Source organism: Erinaceus europaeus, chromosome 1, assembly GCF_950295315.1.
Source record: "Erinaceus europaeus chromosome 1, mEriEur2.1, whole genome shotgun sequence".
NCBI classification, from domain to species: Eukaryota; Metazoa; Chordata; class Mammalia; order Eulipotyphla; family Erinaceidae; genus Erinaceus; species Erinaceus europaeus.
The window spans coordinates 49,103,298-49,118,415 of NC_080162.1; the positions used below are offsets into that span (position 1 = coordinate 49,103,298).

The window sequence follows — 15,118 nt, forward strand, 5'->3', positions numbered from 1 at the left end:
TGGGAAGATGGCATGACCATGAAGATAAAGAGGACCTCTTGGGGGCAGAGCTTAGTTGGGGGTGGGTGGGTGGGCAGAAATATGCTTTGGAGAGTTAAATTTGAGGTGCTCCTGAGACAGAGATCTGGGCAAGAGTCTGGATTCCAGGGATCAGGGCCAGGCCGGGATTGTGAGCTAGGACTGCAGGGACTGGTTGAGATGACCCTGTGGTATGTTTGGACAGAGGTAAGGCCATTTTTCTGTGTCCCAGACTTCTCTGTGATTCATTGTATGCCACCCTAGTGGGCCACCTCCAAGGAGTCTGCAGTGACTGGCTCTGTGACAGCCATGCGTGGCTCACACCTGATGGGAAAGGACCTGGCAGGCGTCTGTGAAGGGCTTGCCTTCCCTCAGCCCTCCCACCCCTGCTGCCCTCCGTCCCTGGCTGTCACCCCCCATCTGCCTGCGATCTGGAAATCTCCTCAGACAAGCATAGTGGATGAGCCTTGCCCTTCATCAGCCTGCATCTGCCTTCTGTGATGGGGACATTGTGTGTCAACCCCGCCCCTCTCTGCATGGGGCAGGGTAGGTGGCTGACACACCAGCAGAGCTCACTGTAGTCCTTATGCCTGCGGTAGGGTCTTGAAGTAGTTTTTGCTGAGGCCTCCATGTGACTGCTACTAGATCAACTTAGGGCCATTCTATTAAAAAGATTTGTTTCATTTATTGTGTGTGTTGTGGGAGGGGGCAGAGAGGCCAGAGCGCTACTCTGCACACACGGTGCTAGGGATCAAACTGGGAACCTCACGTGCGCCATTCCCATGCTTTGCCAGTTGAGCTGTTGCCTCAGCTGCATCTAAAGTCATTTTTATTCCATTTCCTCAGCTTGTCCCTGTGAACCCTCTTCTGCCAGTTTTGCCCCACCTTTTCCAGGGCTAGGCTGCTGTCATCTCTTGTTGGCACTGTGTCAGCCCTCCAGTCTGGTCTCTGACTGCTGTGCAGACCCCTAAAAATCCAATTCCTCACAATGCAGGGGGTTCACCTGCCAACAGGGAAAAGCTGGTAGACTTTGCTCTACATAAATATCCATTTTGGCTTCTCTTGAAAAACAGCTCAGAGCCTGCAGCTTTCCCACCTGGCCACACTGGGAGGTGATGAACCTTGGCCCCTCTTCTGTCACATCTCAGGAGAGCAATGGGACTCTGTTCTGAGCCTCTGGGGGAAAAAATGGTAGAACAGCCCATCCCATGTACCAGTACAGTTAGATTCTGGCAGTTGTGAAAAATGTGAAGAAAGTTTTTATCTAATTGTATAGGAAGGTCACTAAGCTGCATTATTGTTGTGTAAGAGGAGAAAGGAAGAACATATGTATGTATGTGCATATATCTTGCATATAAATAGCTGTCTTTATGTATACTTGTTTCTGCATAAAGATTCCCTGGGAGGAATATATATATATATATATATATATATATATATATATATATATATATATATAGTCAGTAACTGCTTCTAGAAGGGTACATAAAAAATTAGTAGCTATGGTCCATGGGGAAGCTTGAGACTGACTAGAAGGATGGGTGGGTCTAGGGAGAGATAATGATTATGCAAAGAAACTTTCAAGTCTGGAGCTCTAAAATCCCAGATTCAGTCCCAAGGCACCACTGATAAGCCAGAGCTGAGCAATGCAAAAAAAAAAAAAGATAATGGAGATATGAGGTAAAGGAGAGATGCTTTGCATATCTTTTTAAAACTACTTTTGAGCTATATGAATGTGCTATAATTTGGAAAAAAAAAACTGTTGGGGACTGAACCCTGAGACATATGCATGTGTGTTACTGTTGAGCCATTTCTCTAGCCAATTTTTATTTTATATATATAGAGAGAGATACCAAAGCACTGCTCTACCACGCACCCTTTGTTTTGTCCACTTCCCCTCCCACCCCTATTTCTGTGCTATCATGCGGTACCAGGTATTGAACTAAGGGCATCATACATGGAAGAGAGACAACCCTACCTACAGAGCCACTTCCTAGGCAACTAGAACTGTGGTTGTGTGTGTGCGCATGCATGAAGATATGTATATGTATACACACACACGTACACATATACATCCTTCACCTGGAAGGCCTGCTTCACACACACACACACACACACACACACACACACACACACACACACACACACACGGTGAGATAATGAGAGGGAGAGGCATCATAGTGCTGCACTTTCCCCCAGTGTGGTGGGAGTCAGGGGCTCAAACTTTTTTTTTGTCAAAGCTAATGTGGGCCCATCTCCTGGAAGGCAAGGCTTTGTGTCATTTCCTGCACTGTGCTTGGCATAGTAGGTACTTAAAGAAATACTTGTGTTATCTCAATAAAGTTTTCCTTATTCCCTGAACAGTGTTGCCTCTCAGGTCCTACTTAGCATTTGAATCTGTGAGTCTGCCTGTGGTTGACCTTGGGGACTGTAGGCATGGACACTTACCTTTCCCTGCTTCTCTCTTCCAGGCTTTCCTGCATCGCATCCGGCAGAATGTGGCGGACTTAGTGGAGAAGGGCCTCACGGAAGAGAATGTCAAGGTGAGGACGCCTGGGCTCCTTTACAGACAGCCCCTGTAACTCCCTGTGCTGAGTGTACAAGGTTGGGCACTGGCAGGGGTGGGCACTGGCAGCAGACTCTGACTTCATACGGCTCATTCCTGTAGGCTGTGGAGACTTCTTGATCCTATAGGGAAACATGCTTGGTGAATGTTATGGAGTCTCAGCCTCAAGCACCCCCCAGACTCCCATTTTATCTCCTTGCACAGCATGATCCACTTAAACTTCTAGCTTCCTTGGGTCAGCCCCTCTGACTTGGAGATGGAGGAAAATCCCTTCCCAGGTGACTCTGGGAACCTGGCATCTCCAGCAACCCTCCCAGAATATTCAGCCCCTGCCTTGTTCTGGACAGTGAGTGCCGAGGCAGGGTAGATGAGTAGCTGATTGAAGGATTAAATTCTAAAATGTGGAATCTCTGGGTCTGGTTGTAGGTACATTTCAAACTTTACAGATTCACATGGAAAATAGATACTCATATATTACTTGTGAGAATTCAAACAACATTTTTTTGAGCATCTTTCCCTACAGCATTTCCTTCTTCTGTATCACTTTAATAGGTGCCTAGACTTACTATCCTTGTTTTAAAAACCAGTGGTTGGAGATACCAGGTGTGCCTGGCCATTATGACAGTTGTGACAAATGATTTCGTGTATATTTCTTTGTATGCTGAGGGTGGAGTTAAATTCTGGTGCTTACTGGACTGTATGGTCTTGTTTGAGCCCAGTTCTTCATTTAGATGGGGGAATAATTAGTTCTACCTCATGGAGTTATAGTGAGGATTAGGTTCTATAAATGCATATCAAGTTCTTAGAGAAGGATTAGGCATTAATCCTGTTTAGTAAATGTTGACTTATGCTTGTTATTGTGGCTACTTGCCACACTGGCTCTGGAGTCTGAAAGTACCTGTTTCCCCACAGCCTCACCTACTGCAAGAATACCTTCTGTATTTTTTCTTTTAAAAAAAAATCTTTTTTTTTTAAATGTTTGAGTGGGGGAGACAGTATAGCAGTTATGCAAAAGAACTTTCATGCCTGAGTCTCTGAAGTTCTACATTCAATCCCCTACATCACCAAAAGCCAGAACTACCTGGTACAAAAAAGAAAAAGAAAGTAAAGAAAGGCACACACATTTTTCATGCTTGATTTTGCTCTCTTTCTCTGCCTTGATTAATGCTCTTCTTGGCCTCACTTTTCTTCTCAGATCCTGTTCTCAAACATTGAAGACATCCTGGAGGTCCATAAGGATTTTTTGGCTGCCTTGGAGTACTGTTTACACCCAGAGCCTCAGTCTCAGCATGAACTTGGGAATGTTTTCTTAAAATTTGTGAGTAGAGTGGCCCAGCCTCTTCCAGAACCTGTAGCTTTGGGGAGTGGGCTGCTCCCTCTGTGCCTGCCCTGGGCCAGCCTTCTCTATGGGTGTCTTCTGGGGGGGGTGGGTAGGATGCAGTGGGCAGGTGGGCCCACCTCTACCTTCAGGAACAGCAGGTTGGGTCTAGCAGCTGGGGACGTTTTCAGTTGACTCTCCCTCTCCTCAGTATCTTTTCTCGGAATTCTTATTGTATCACTGTATCCCAATGCTCCTGAGACTTCTCAGGACTGGTTTTCCATACCTTCTTATATACTTTTTGGGGAACCCCCTTTGGGGATAAAAGTCCTCACTAGACCTATGGACATGAGGCTCAGAATAAGCAGCACATTGTCTCTCTGAACCTGCTTTTTCCTCTGATTGGGAAGATGGGAATAGTCATGCTTACCTTCACTTGATGGTAATTTAGAGGTAAAACAACTTAGAGGGAAAACAACAACCTGGAACAGTGGCTGTCAATCTGGGGGTGATTTTGCCTCCAGGAGACATTTGGCCCTGTGCAAGGAGAGTAGACTGTGTCGTGGTGGGGAGAAGTTGAGAGCCCAGGAAGAATCCCACCAAGTTTGAGTGCTTAGGAGGAGAGAGCAACATCTGTGGTTCCAGAAAGTAAAAAGACAGGGAGAGATAGATAGTTTTCCCTTTGTTTCTCTGGAGTCAGACAGACCTCTCAGATTCGGACTCCTGTTGCATCAACTGAATGATCTTGGGCTTGTTCTGTCACCTCTCTGGGCCTCAGTCTCCACTTCTGTTTAACAGGGGTAGCAGGGATGCCACTTGTCACACGATGCTGTCATGGTGAAATGAACTAATGTGAGTGAAGCCTTGAGATCTGGCTCTGTGTAGAGCTGATGCTTCATGAGTGTCCACTGTGGATGAGATTCTAGTTGGGGCAGCACGGAAGGCTTTTAGGAGGTGGTGGCTTTGTTGAGACTGACTGAAATGATGACATCTGAACTTAAGAGGGGCATAGTCCACACTTTAGTCAAAGTGTATGTGGAGGGTGGGATACTTTGAGATGCATTATCTGCTTGTTCCAACAATGGGCGTCCTGAGCCCTCTGACCTCTCTGCATAAGCCATAGAGATATGGTATCAGGTCTCTAAGGGAGTCCTAACTCACACAAAAATGTGGAGAAGAGCTGGAGAAGGGGAGACGAGGGCTCAGTGCCCAGGAGACAGTAACCTCATTGCCACCCTCTGTTTTGCACTGCCCAGGACCTTCCTCATGTGATCCTGCGTTGGTGGGCATCTGTAGGTCGGTGGTTATCATCAGGATTCTGATGTTGATAGTGGAAACCAGGCCTTTGTGGGAGATCTTTCTGGGCTGGGGACCTTTCCAGAAATCTGAGAACCTAGCACTCATCCTACTAAAAGAGTAGATCAAGTGAGGAAGGAAAACAGGTCTAATGAAATCAAGGTATTCAGAGTTCAGCTGCCTGACCGTTTCCTCCTGACTCTTGTTTCCCAACTCTGAGATGCAGATCTAACCTGTCAGTGCCTCCATTTTCCCACTTGTCAACTGGAGATGGTGAAACATACCTTCTAGGGAGGCTGAGGGTGTGAATGAAAGGAGCAGCACCTGGCACAGTCAGTGCACAGCAGATGCTGTGCAGTAGTTAGTGAACATATTTGGTGACGTGAGTTGGTACTCTTTGGGCCACTGGGTGACTTATTAGGTCTGACAGGTTCTACTGATCTCTGGGACCTCATTTCTGCTACCTCAGCCAAACAGGTCTCCTTACTGTCCTGGGACAGTCCCACCCCAGAACTCTCAGTGCTCTGTTCCCATCCTCCTGGACTGTTTCTGCCTGACATCTCATGGAGTTTTCTCTCCCTGCCTTATGAGCTTTTGGATACAGCCCTCTTCTCTGTGATCCTCTGCATCTCCACCCACTTAAAAAGTATAGCCCTTCTGCAAATTATAACCCTCCTGCTCCTACCCTTAGCAACAGCTGATGTACTCTGCTGGGTTTTTACCCCTTTTTGATTTTTGCCTGCCCATCTCTAGAACACTAATAGCACAAAGGCAAGGGCTTGGTTGTGTTCACTGCTCTGCCTTTGAATCAAGAATAGAGTCTTACCCCCAAGTTTACCCAGTGATGGAGTCACCTGAGAGAAAGCTTAAACCCAAGTTCATGACTATATGGTTAGAAGAGCAGGGGTTTGAACATCATTGTAGCTAAGCCAGTGTTTTCAGACTTCACTGATTTACACACTATGTTTGTAGTCCTTGTACTCTTTATATTTGTTGAATTTACAAAAAGGAATTCCCTTAAAAAAGTTAAGTCAGGCGGGGGAAGATAACATAGCAACTATGCAAAGGACCCTTTTATACCTTAGGCTCTGAGGTATATAGAGCACTAGCTCACATTACCAGATATGTTCTCTAACCACTGCACAGCATTTGCTCAGACTTTGGCAACACTATAAACCAGAGCTGAACAGTGCCCTGGGTAAAACGATCAAGTTAGCAAATAAACGAACCTAAATAAAAAATGATTATCAATTGTAATAAAGGGAAAGTAGCTATAAAAATAAATGCAGATTTCATGCAGTTGACAACAAACTGTCTCCTTGCGCTTGTCATCCCAGAGTCTAAACTCCAGCCTGCCCCCAGACTGGTCAGAAAGAAGATGAATGTGTTACATTCACTCTCCTAGTACCTACCTCTCACTCTCCTAGTACCTACCTGAGACTCCTTTTTGAGCTAATTATAACAATTGAAAAATGGAGCTTTCTCAGCATGTGAGTCAGTGTTTTAAATTTAAAATCATCCTTTTCATTTAAAATTGTCACCTTTCCCCCCCACAGTCATTGAAGAGTGCACTGATTTTTTTCTTTTCTTTTTTTAAAAGCAGATCTTGATAGATCTGTGCAAGGAGAATAGACTGTGTCGTGTGGGGGAGAAATAGGCTGGGTGTGTGGAAACTGGAGGCTTGTCACAGGTGTCCTGGTGGGAGTTCCGAATCATGCCGAGGGAGCAGGCACTCTTTGCCTCGACCTGTCACTGGGGGTGGTGAGGGCGCTGTCCTGGAGGTGGGTGGTGTGGTTAGAAATCCCCAGGCTGTTGGCTCTCTCAGCCTTTTTGGGGCTGCTCCTAGGAAGATTTGCACTGAGGTCTGTGGGTGCCCTGACTGGCTCCGTGGCTCAACAAATCGAGTGCTCAGGCCCCAGAGGAAGGCAGTATAGAGCCACACCTTCCTCTCTTGTCACCCTGTCATGACTCAGGAGGTACCTGGAGAGTGGTAACCGGGCACTGAGCTCTGGACAGTCTGTCCAGGAAAGAAAGGGGCTAAGACAGACCTGGGTAGAGGGCTGCTTATAGACCAGCCCACTGTTGCCACCCTTTGTCAGACGATGGGAGGATCCCTGCGACACCTTAAACCTAGCCACTAACCACTGGGGTGATCACAGACTTGAGACATCTCATCACCCGGTATTGATGTGAGTTTCTGAGTGCATTTTCTGTGGGAACTCGGCACTGTCGTAAATGCTTTATATTCCTCTATTAATCGAAAATTCACATCTACCTGCAATATTGAGTGCTATATTATTATTATTATTAATATTATTGAATAGAAGCAGAGAGACAACATGTCAGAGAAAGAGAAGAATGGTAAAAAGTCACCAAAACTTCCTTCAGTGTAGTGCAGGCTGGGCTTGAACCTGGGTGGCACACGAAGCTGCGCACTGCCCTAGTGAGCTGTCTCATTACGCCAGGTGCTATATCATTCCTACACTATAAACGAACAAACCAAGACCTAGAGAGGGCTAGCTCAAGCTCATACCGCCTGTGAGTATTGAAACCAGTCCATGCAGTTTCATGTCATATTTTTTTGTTTGTTTGTTTTCTTTTCTTTTGGTTGTCATTGGAGCTTCATTGCTCCAAAGCAATATTTTTTAGAGAGAGCGGGAGACAAAGATGGGAAGACACCACAGCACCAAATTGTCCTCCAGTTTGTGGTGGGAGTCAGGTTCAGGATTGAACCTAGGTCACTGTGCATGACAAAGCATCCAGGTGAGCTATTTTCCTAGCCCTTTTGTCAGAAGCTTTTCACCATGTAACATGATGAAGGCTCCTGAAATGCATAGTAAGTAACACCTGCTGTTGGGCACTGTACTTGACCCTGACGCTGCCAGACTGCTGCTGCCAGGAGGCTTACAGACTGGGAGGACTGAGGGCACACAGGTAATAGAGGAGGTCATTCCTGCTTTTTTTTTTTTTTTTGTCTCCAGGGTTATCACTGGGGCTCCGTGCTTGCACTACGAATCCACTGCTCTTGAGGACATTTTTCTTTTTTTTGATAGGACAGAGAGAAATTGAGAGAGGAGGGGAAGATAGAGAGGGAGAGAGAAAGACAGACACTTGCAGACCTGCTTCACTGCTTGTGAAGTGACCCCCTTGCAGGTGGGGAGCTGGGGGCTCAAACTGGGATTCTTGTGCTGGTCCTTGTGCTTAGTACTATGTATGCTTAACCTGGTGTGCCAGCGTCCAGCCCCTAGGAGGTCATTTCTGATGGCGATGTGGATTGTTAAGAATATAAAATGTAGGGGCCAGGTGGTAAAGGTGTGCAAGGACCTGGGTTAAAGCCCCTGGTTCCCACCTGTGAGGGAAAGCTTCATTAAGTGGTGAAGTAGAGCTACACGTGTCTTTCTGTTTCTCCCCCTCTTACTCCCCCCCTCAATTTCTCCCTGTCTTTATCTAATAATAAATTAAGAACAACAAATACAAAGAATATAAAAAGGGGGCTGGCGGTAGTGAACTGGCTTAAGTGCTCATAGTATAAAGTGCAAGGACCCGAACAAGGATCCTGGTTCAAGCCTCTGGCTTCCCACCTGCAGTGGGTTGCTTGGCAAGTGGTGAAGCAGGTCTGCAGGTGTCTTTCTCTCCCCCTCTCTATCTTCCCCTCCTCTCTCAATTTCTCTCTGTCCTATCCACCAAAAACAACAACAGTAGCATCAGCAATAATAAGAATGGAAAAAGGATGGCTGCCAGGAGCAGTAGATTTATAGTGCAGGCACAGAGCCCCAGTGATAACCCTGGAGGCAAAAAACCCAACCCAACCCAAACAAACAAACGAACAAACAGAATATGAAGTGTAGGGGCTGGGTGGTGCTCCACCTAGTTGAGTGCACATGTTACAGTGCACAAGGACCTGGGTTCAAGCCCCAGATCCCCACCTGCATGGGGAAATCTTCACGAGTAGTGAAACAGATTTTCAGGCCTTTACATCTTCCCCTTTCTTCTCCATTTCTGGTTGTCTCTATCCAATAAATAATGTAAAAACAAACAAAAAAATATAGAAACTTAAAAAAAAGAATACAATATTTAGGGCTGGAGAGAATGTGCAGAGGTAGTGCGCCAGACTTTCATCCCCGCTGCCTGCTGGGTCACAGATTCAATTCCTGGAACCATGTGCCAAAGCTGAGCAGTGCTCTGGTCTCTCTCTCTCTCTGAAAAGAAACAAGTGTGATTCTGCTTGAACTGCCTTAACTTGGAAAGACTGGGATATGGTTGCTATGGATAGACTTAGCAAATCTCAGTAAATTTGGAAGTCAGGTAGATGTCAAATCAGTTTTTATTGTATGTAAGTATATCTAAATAGAATGGATACAGATTAGTATATCCCAGGCACTATTTGGGTGAATCTTTGCCCTGTGAGATGACTTGTTAATCTGGGCTGAGAACTCTGCTGGGTGTCTTGTGTTCTAACCTGCAACTCTGGTCAGGGAGTGCTTCTCTGACCACATGGGCTGATCTTGGGAGGGTGTTTCAGATGGAGAGAATAATCAGAGCAGAGCCCTGGCTTTGAGCAACGCAGGGAGAGAGCAGTATGGCTGGAGCAGAATGAGGGAGGGAGGAAGGGCAGGTCCGGAGGGACAGGTCCTGGAGGGATTGTTTTCTAAGAACTTTAGGTCTGTTGCAGGAAAGTGGCTTGGTCTGATCACTTTCTAATCTCTTCTCTCCACAGCTGCATAGATATGTGGCTGATAGCCTGGGGAAACCCTGGCACAGCGAGACCTGAATGTCACACTGCTCTCCCCACTGGCGGAGATGTTCATGTGGCCCGCCTTTCTTTCCTCTCCGAGTCTCAGTCTTTTCTGGGTGTGAAGTGAGTGGTTTGTAACAGATGGCCTCCAAGGATCCAGTGCCACCCCCTGTACTGTGGATAATAGGCACCACCTCTGGTGACCCTGGAACCCTCCTTGGGGACTAGACTCTCTTCTTCAGCTGTCCCCAGCTGGCAGCTGTCTCCTTCTCTTCTGTCACAGCCTAAATCCACAGGCACACATTCTCCACCCACCACATCTGTGTGCACACAACTGCATGTCCATTTTCTTCCTGGCGAAGCTAAACCCCATGTGGGCCCCTTGGGGGTAGGAAATTGAACACTTGGACTTTGAACCGTCAAAAGCAACATTTCCACATTGCCAGGTCACAAGCCCGAGATGCAGCTGGGATGGGCTCAATTAAAGGACAAGGGGATGATGTGGTTTTGAAGAGAGGGTGTTGTCATTTGCTAAATTTAACTTGCCTGAGCTTCAAGCCTCGGTGTGTTCCCCACTCCATTCTTTTCACAGGCTGAAGGAGAGAATGACATTGTAGAGTCTGTCAGCGAAGGGGCCCAGGGGATGAGGAAAGACAAACTTGCAGTGATCTTATCACTTGCTCCCCTCCCCTGCATCATGAATCAATCACAGCATTCTGCCTCTGCTCCCCAGGGAGTTCCAGAATTCTCCCCAGTGCTCCAGCCTGCACAACCCATCGACTGGACAGGGCTTGGCATGTGACAATAAACACGTTTGTCTTTGCTTTTGACTCCACCCCTTCGTGGTACTGACAGAGATAGACTATGAGATGCTGTCATTTCCTCAAATAGGGGTCCATTTTTTCAGTTTTATTCCATCTCTTAGAATGTGCATCTGTGAGGACCATCTTTGCTGAAAGTGCCCAAAACACCAGCACACATACAAGCATAAACAAAAAAGAACTTTTTTGAATGAGATGTTCAAGGGGTGGGTTGACTTTAAATATAGCTGAATCCAAGACTCCATACAATGTTTTTAGAACTTTACCTTTCTCTCTCTAGGCTTTCTCTGCTTTCCATTGTGTTGAGTTCATTCTTGGAAAGAAGAAGGAGGTGTGCGACTCACTGGGTGGCAGAGATACCCCCTTAGTAATTCCAGGCTGGTACTCTGTTAGCTCAGCAAAAATTGTTCAAAGAGAACTTTTTGCACTAGGAACACAAGTCTTTGAGGGCTCTCATTGGCCAGGTTTGGGAAACATTGCTACTGTTGCTACAACAGACCTCCTAGCTTGGTTTGACCTGGGTCACATACTCACTAGTGGCACCTGGGAGTAGAATAGGGTCAGGGGGTTGGGAGCCAGATTTCCTTAGGGGGAAAAATTGGGGGCTATGATCAGAACAAGGGGAATGGAAGCTGGATGCATGCAGTTGTTTTAACAAAGAGTTGGGGCTGTGTTTATGGTGGTCATGCCTCACTTGGAAGAAGTATGGGGGCAGGGTAGAGGGTCCCTGGGCCCTTCTCACTTCCTCTGTCTGATTTCTTGCTTTCCTTCATCAAATAGAATGTCTGCTCTCTGCCACGGTCTGTGGTTCCCACTAGTACCACAGCAGTGACCTTGGCAGATGCAAATGCCGCCCCCCACAGGACTCATGGTCTAGGGGGTAGCTATGGGGACAACGGACCATGTCCACATGAGACAAGACATTCTGGGAATAGAGGCCCATCCACACCATCCTCAATATCTATTATTACTGCTATTTTTGGCAAACGCTAGAAGAAGAAGAAGACTACTATTATTTATTTTACTTTTTCCTTTATTGACAACTTTTGATGCATACATAGGGTTTGGTTCTTAGAGGACATTTTTACAAATCTTAAAGCTCTACCCTTACCCGTCTGTTTTCTTTTTCTTTTTTGGTGCTCCAGGTGAGGCACGAACTCACAGCCCTTATCCATTTTGTCAGCCTTTTTCTTGTCTGTTATCTCCTTGATTCTGTTCATGTATAACCTAATTCGTTCCAATTTTTGCTGTATTGGCTACTTCCTGAGTATCCAGTTAAGCCGAAAACATTGAACTTAACTTATAAACAGAAACTAAGTCCACTCTAGCTTGTTCCAGTGGGGTCGACATCTGTAACAACTCATTTCAACAAGGAGACATCATAGTTTTTAGTATCTCATCCACAACACCAATAGAATTCTCAATGTTGATAGATATTCATGAATTTTTACTGAATAATAGTCTTCATTAATTTCTTTTTAATGTTTTCACTTCTTTTTATATATTTGTTTTAATGAGTGAGATACAGAGAGACCAAAGCACTGTTCAGTTCTGGGTTATGTTGGTTCTAGAGATTGAACCTGAGACCTCAGAGCCTCAGGCATCAACGTTTTTTGTATTTCACCAGTCCCAAAGTTCCTCTTTTTCTTCTCTGTGGCAAGTTCCACTATAGTCTGTAGTTGAGTACTGATACTAGATGTGCCTGGCAGTCTCCCTCACTTCTTCTTCCTTCTTCCTTCTTCCTTCTTCCTTCTTCTTCTTCGCCTCCAGGGTTATTGCTGGGGCTCGGTGCCCGCACCGTGAATCCACTGCTCCTGGAGGCCATTTTTTCCATTTTTGTTGCTTTTGTTGTCCTGTTGTTATTGTTGCTGTTGTTGGTGGATAGGACAGAGAGAAATTGAAAGAGGAGGGGAAGACAGAGAGGAAGAGAGAAAGATAGACACCTGTAGACCTGCTTTACCACTTGTGAAGTGACCCCCCCCCCCCACAGGTGGGGAGCTGGGGCTGGAACTAGGATCCTTGTGCCGGTCCTTGCTCTTCACACTATGTGTGCTTAACCCGATGTGTTATGCGCCCCCCCCCCCCGTTTTTATTCTTGTCTGAGTGAGTTCCTGCAAACTAGACTTCTCTTTACCTTTTTCCACTTGGCTGGATGGTCCCCTAGGCTCTGTAGAGAAAAGTGGAAATAGAATAGGATCTGCTTGGGCAATATGAGTGATACTAGTGGTTCTTTCATTTCTGTCACTGTCTGTCTCATGCCCCCACCTCCTGTGTGTGTGTGTGTGTGTGTGTGTGTGTGTGTGTGTGTGTGTGTGTGTGTGTGTAGATGGTAGCTGGTGACGCAGTGCATCTTGATATTGATAATGGTATTTGGAGCATGTAGCTTGTGTGCTGTAATGTTTCAGATCCTTTGGTGTTTCCTTGGACTATATATATATCCAGCCAGACTGTTCCAAGTGTGTGCATACTTTGGATAATTGTGGCATTGTTTGTTTTGGTGTTCTCATGTACTTCATCATTAACTGTACTGCCCCTCTGAGCTTAGGTTGTGGTTTTATCTCTGGAAACTTGTACCCTGTGTTTTGCCTCCTACCCTCCTCCTGTGCCATGAACTTCAACGTGGGGTTAGGAAAGAAAGGGTCTTGACCATGCCACATCACAGGTGTGAGATATTAAACTTGGGACTTTCTTTTAGTTTTTCCCTGTGTGAACGGGTAGAGTTCAGTAGTTGCCACATCGGGTAGTTATGAGAAGTGACTGAGTTTCCCTTGTCCCAAGAAAGCAGTGTGTGGTGTGTACCAAGCGCTGAGCACACAGTTCATGTTGGCTGTGACTCTGATTGTGAGTGCTTTGCTGCTCAGTCATCTGCTCAGATGGTGCACATGGAGCACCCTGAGTGAGCTGGGGGTGGGGGATTGGGTTGTTTATTGATTCTGAAACCTACTCCCCCTCCTCCTTGGTTTCCTCTTTCCTGTAGACACCCATTGGTAGGATGACTGGGGGCTTGTTTAGAAATACAACAAGCTGTTTGCACTTCCACCTCTTCCTTCCTTCCTTAGCTTCCTGATGTCTCTGCACCCCAAGGCTGCTGCTCCCCCACTACCCCCCTCCCCTCCCCAGTTAAAGTCCTCCAACGAGCCTTTCCTCTCCAGTAACCTTACCCAGGACATCCTTGTTTGGGATTTGAAGGGGTAAGAGGCAAAGTTCTGTGAAACCTTTGCAGTAGAAGATACTCAGTGGAGAGCTTCCTAATAAAAAAGCTTTCTTCTTTTCCAATCTTGGAAAACTCTGACTGATGGTTAATCTTTGTCACCTACAAGTGACCTCTAGGCCAAAAAGAGTCCACCTGTGACCTCAGGAGCATCTGAGGGTTAACAGAGCTATCCCCGTTTCAAGGCTGCTACTGCTATGTGGCAGTGGACAGACAGACGTCTACTTGTCTCCTCAAATTCTCAAGTCTTATGCAGATTTGTCTAGCTCATATATACAGAGCAAAGTACAAAGTAGGTAAGTACAGTTCATTTATGAAGCATTTGTGGAGAGTCTACTGTGTGTCGGGCATTGTGCAAGAATCTGATGATACTTATGTGGACAACAGAGATGTGGTCACTGCTTTAGAGGAACTGACTGCTAAATGAGAAGGGACAGATGTTAATCCAGATAATTCTGGATGATGAGAGCACTATAAAGAAAATGAAGACAGGTGGGTGAGTGATAGAGAATGGAGTATCATTTGAGGAGGTGGCCTTTTAGTTGAGAACCCAGTGGTAGGGAGTAGCCAGGCCAGGTGGGGACGTAGATCTGTGTTGAGGAAACAGAAAGTGCAAAGACCCTGAGGTAGGAACAGGCTTGGCAGATTGAAAGGACAGGTGAAAAGTGAGATAAATTTAGAGAAAGGCAAGTCCACAATATCTGGTTTTTGAAGGTGCTCAGTTAAGATTTTGGATTTTGTTCAAAGTGGTATAGAATACCATTGGAGGAGGCTTAAACAGGGGTGTGACATAGTCTGACTTGTGTTTAATATTGAAGATAGATAGTTATTGGTCATTTACTGTTGCTGAAACCAACCTTCCTTCCTTCCTTCCTTCCTTCCTTCCTTCCTTCCTTCCTTCCTTCCTTTCTTCCTGGAAGTATGTGAAGCATGCATTTAATTACTAAACTGCATCCTTGTCACAGAAATTTCACATTTTAATGTATTCAATCCTCTTAACAGTTCCATGAGTTTGGGATTCCCCCCCACCCCCCCAGCAGATAGTTGAGGAAACTGAGCACAGACATTAGGTAGCTTGTCTAAAATCATAACTGGAGATGCAGAGCCAAGGTTTAAGTCCTCACCACTTGACTTGAATCTGTGCACTTGACCT

The 15,118-nt window shown here is 46.0% G+C and overlaps 1 protein-coding gene across 1 annotated transcript in view; it reads left to right on the forward strand.

The window, feature by feature from the left end:
• Nucleotides 1-15,118, forward strand: part of PREX1 (phosphatidylinositol-3,4,5-trisphosphate dependent Rac exchange factor 1) — a 229,448-nt gene that overhangs the window by 94,768 nt on the left and 119,562 nt on the right. The window contains exons 2-3 of the mRNA XM_007526714.3: nucleotides 2,490-2,561; nucleotides 3,780-3,902. Coding sequence (XP_007526776.1) covers nucleotides 2,490-2,561; nucleotides 3,780-3,902 — 195 coding nt within the window. The remainder of the gene's footprint in view (nucleotides 1-2,489; nucleotides 2,562-3,779; nucleotides 3,903-15,118) is intronic.